Source organism: Bidens hawaiensis, unplaced genomic scaffold (assembly GCF_021521415.1).
Source record: "Bidens hawaiensis isolate Kalapana, Puna unplaced genomic scaffold, B.hawaiensis_p1.1 tig00005649_1, whole genome shotgun sequence".
Taxonomy (NCBI): Eukaryota; Viridiplantae; Streptophyta; class Magnoliopsida; order Asterales; family Asteraceae; genus Bidens; species Bidens hawaiensis.
Window position 1 is genome coordinate 230,771 of NW_027491367.1, and position 3,545 is coordinate 234,315.

General features: G+C 41.7%; 1 protein-coding gene across 1 annotated transcript; it reads right to left on the reverse strand.

The window, feature by feature from the left end:
* Positions 1–1,679: 1,679 nt before the first annotated feature.
* Positions 1,680–3,229, reverse strand: LOC143630351 (transcription factor MYB60-like). The gene is made up of 3 exons (XM_077099394.1): positions 2,937–3,229; positions 2,146–2,275; positions 1,680–2,001 (listed from the first exon to the last, which is right to left on the reverse strand). The coding sequence occupies exons 1-3, from the start codon at positions 3,067–3,069 to the stop codon at positions 1,680–1,682; spliced, it is 585 nt and encodes a 194-aa protein (XP_076955509.1). The 5' UTR covers positions 3,070–3,229.
* Between the last annotated feature and the right edge of the window lie 316 nt (positions 3,230–3,545).

Consider the following 3,545-nt stretch of genomic DNA (forward strand, 5'->3'; position numbering starts at 1 on the left):
CCAGACCACTTGGCATCTTTGTCTTGTGCTGGATGGGAGCCTGCGCGATGCGCGCAGTAAACTTTGAGTGTTTTACCAGGATGGCTGGTCTGTAGGGCGTGGTTACGTCCACTTGCCCTCTGATCGGTGGGCTGTACGGCATGTGCAGATCCAGATCTGCTCTGGCTCCAGGCGCCATGTTCACAGGCGCGCGGAGCTGTGAGCCTCCTGCATGAGTATCCCGTGTCTTCCTCATGCTATGCACTTCTTCATCACTGAACTCAGTGTGTGCAGTGTGAACAGAATGTCCCTCTTCCGGCGCGCGCGGCCTCTTTGTAGTCTGCTTATCAAAAGCTTGCCTTTGTGTTTGGTCGGCTAGCTTCTTCTGCTTGACCATTTCGTTGTACTTTTCAATCAGACGCCGCTGCTCGTTTATGAGCCATTCATTCGGATCATTTGCTTCATCTTCTGGACCCATTGGTCCTTTCAGCTTCGCGCCGGCCATATTTTGTAACGTGTGATCGTCTGGAGGAGTTTCAGTCTGGCCGTGAGGGGTTGTGACGAAGGGACGGTTGCTGGTGGTACGCGTAGAATCACGCGGAACCCTCAGAACCTGCTGTCCGTCGTTAACACCCTCACGTTCAATATCCTCCAGAGCTTGATCAACGTTACGAACTCCAGAAACCATGGTGATTGATTTTTTTGTAGATCTGGATGAGATCTGATTGCCGTTTGTAACAGTGGATGGCGCCAATGAAGAAACGTGGATCTACTCACTGGTAGCATATCTACTTTCCTCGGGTATGATTAAACTGTTTCACCGATGGTTCCTCTGAATCCGTGTTCTTCCACCTACAAAATGAACAACGCCGTTACTTACCCCTCAGAAAGGGACAGAGGGGTCCTCTTTGGGGTAACCCTCCGGCGTGAGAATCAGTATCTTTGTGGAGAAGATAATAATGTGTGAGTCGGTGAATCTCAAGAGTATTGCTGAATCGCTGAATACCCTTGATTGTGTGACTGTGTGTTTTCTGTAACTGACTGTGAGTGAATATAATTCAATATGATTGAATGTGATATCACTGCTTGTAACTGTCAATGATTGAGTGTGAATGTGTCATCAAAGTGGAGTTGATGCTGTATTTATAGTGCTAGGGTTACCACCGGTTGGGCTCAACCTCGTTGGCTTCCTCCAATCGCACTGCGCCACGTGTCCTCTGGGACACCTGGCGCTTTCTCGTTGGTTGTAATCACGTGGTAACACATGTGTCATGCTGAGTTGTCGACCTTTCATTCGGCAGCTATCAACATCAGCATATTCTTTCTCCTTAAAAAGATACCTTCTGGAAGGTTGTCTGATGTGCACAATCAAGGTTGCCCTAATCCTGATTTGGATAAGGACGAGGTTGATTATGTGCACGTATGATATGCGCTCACCCTGAGGATGCGCGGGGTCTTCTCTTTATTCTCACGCGCAGATATTTCATGCGCAGATGTGATATGCACGAGCATGTGATATGCGCCGCGCGCTGATGCGCTGCGCGCATATGTGATGCGCGAGCATATGTGTGCCTGGGCATATGATGCCTGAGCATGTTTTGTATGCGCCATGCGCATAGGTTTTGGCTTTGTGCCTTCATAATGTCTTTATCTTGTGGGTTGACCCGCCTTGCTTGGTGTTGAGGCGGGTACATACCTCTTCAATCAGCAAGTTTCTTCTGTGGAGTTGATGATGAGGATGATATCATCCATCCTTCTAGCAATCTTGAAATATTTTGAGTGCTTGAAGTGTAGATATCGGGATACTGATGAGGATTTTTTGCGCTTGTCGTGTTCTGGTGGCTTTTGGCTGTTGGCACGTTGGATGTTGATAAAGGAGGGTATGTCGTTGTATCAGCTGGCGTCATTTGTGAATCGAATGCCGATTGCAACTTCTTGATCTTTTTTTTCAAATGGGTGTTCCAGTAATTCTTGATATCGTTATCAGTTCTTTGCGGAAGATATGATGCAATCGCGGCCCATCTGCAAATTTCAAACTGCTTATTTAAGGCAGGCACCTTCTTTCACTTGTTAACTTGTTTAAAACAGATCAGTTTTACTGGATAAAGCTAGCTTTTTTTTACAAACTGGTAGTCAAGAAATGAGACCCAAGATGAATAAACTTACTTGTTACCCCATAATGCCTGGAGATGAACAATCATTCCTTCTTCATGTGGAGTGAAGTTGCCTCTTTTGATACCAGGCCTTAGATAATTAGTCCATCTGAGTCTGCAACTCTTGCTGCATCTCAACAAACCTTAAATATTGATTCAAGAATCAAGTTTTGAGTTCCAAGTCTTTGCCAATTACCGAACAAAATTATATAATTATCACAGAACATAATTTAAAAAATGTGTCACACTTGATCAGTTCACTTTTAGAAGTAGATCATCATAATAATATGTTTAACAGAAAAAAATGACACGTCGTGTCGTATATATTAACTATAGCGAGTATCCATTGCTCGTGAACTAGCGTTCAAGTCTCTTCAACAAATGGTTTTTGAGACTTCTTAACAAGGTATATGCGTTGCAATCGTTTTAAAGAGAAGTCCTAAGTGTGCTTATTACTCGAATACATTTGAAATATTTTTCATACATTAATTGCTGCATGTTATGTAAATTTCTATTTGACTGACGGTTACTAAAACTTCATTGAATTAACATATAGTTTTCCAGGTAGTAGTATAAAGTAAATATACTTATAAACTGAAACCTTCTCTAAGATGATTATTTTTCAATAATGGTTTTTTTTTATATCATGAAAATATATGGATAACTTTTAGGGTGGAGTTCAAATCTAGCTAGTTGGTATCTCATAGCCCACTTTAATTATATTCTTCTTACAAGAAGCATGGATGTGCACAAAGGAAAGTTAAGGGTGATAATATAGAGGTTTGATATATATATATATATTACCAGTGTTTGCAGGCACTGATCTCCAGTTTCCTGGACCATGTTCTTGGATGTAAGTGACCAAAATGATGTCTTCTTCAGGAGTCCATGGCCCTTTCTTGATGCCAACCTTATCACAGCATGGTGGCCTCCCCATGGCTCTAGCTACCTCCCTCCAAAACACTCACTCTTTCTCATGTTATTATATATTTATACACTCATGAATACTGTTGTTTTCTTTGAATATTCTTCTTAGACCCCAATAGTTTAGGAGTATCTACACTTTTAACCCAATATGTTTTGTTGTTTCCTTTAGTATTTTTGGTTAACCGCCATAATCATGAACATCTTATGGGTCAGCCTCTCATGTGTCTGGTTCATGTCGGCATCCTGTGTTTAAGAAGGTACACTACACGTAGTTATTTGAGTGAACAAAGGCTTCAACCATAGCACATGCATGTGGCTTTTGTTTGATACTCCCTCCGTCCCATTTTAAGTATCTTCGTTTGAATTTCTAAGTATTTCTTTTGCAACTTTGACCGTAAATATTTTTGTCCGTGTCATATAATACTTAATGAAAATTATATCAGTGTAAAATACATTTAAAACCCAATCCATTCATATAATTTTCAT

Bases quoted from the DNA above. Each gene is read 5' to 3' on its own strand.
- LOC143630351 (XM_077099394.1), bottom strand. From the start codon at position 3,069: ATGGGGAGGCCACCATGCTGTGATAAGGTTGGCATCAAGAAAGGGCCA. The intron at 2,276-2,936 runs GTAATATATATA...TCAATATTTAAG, and splicing joins ATCAGTGCCTGCAAACACTG to GTTTGTTGAGATGCAGCAAG. The intron at 2,002-2,145 runs GTAAGTTTATTC...TGAAATTTGCAG, and splicing joins CAGGCATTATGGGGTAACAA to ATGGGCCGCGATTGCATCAT.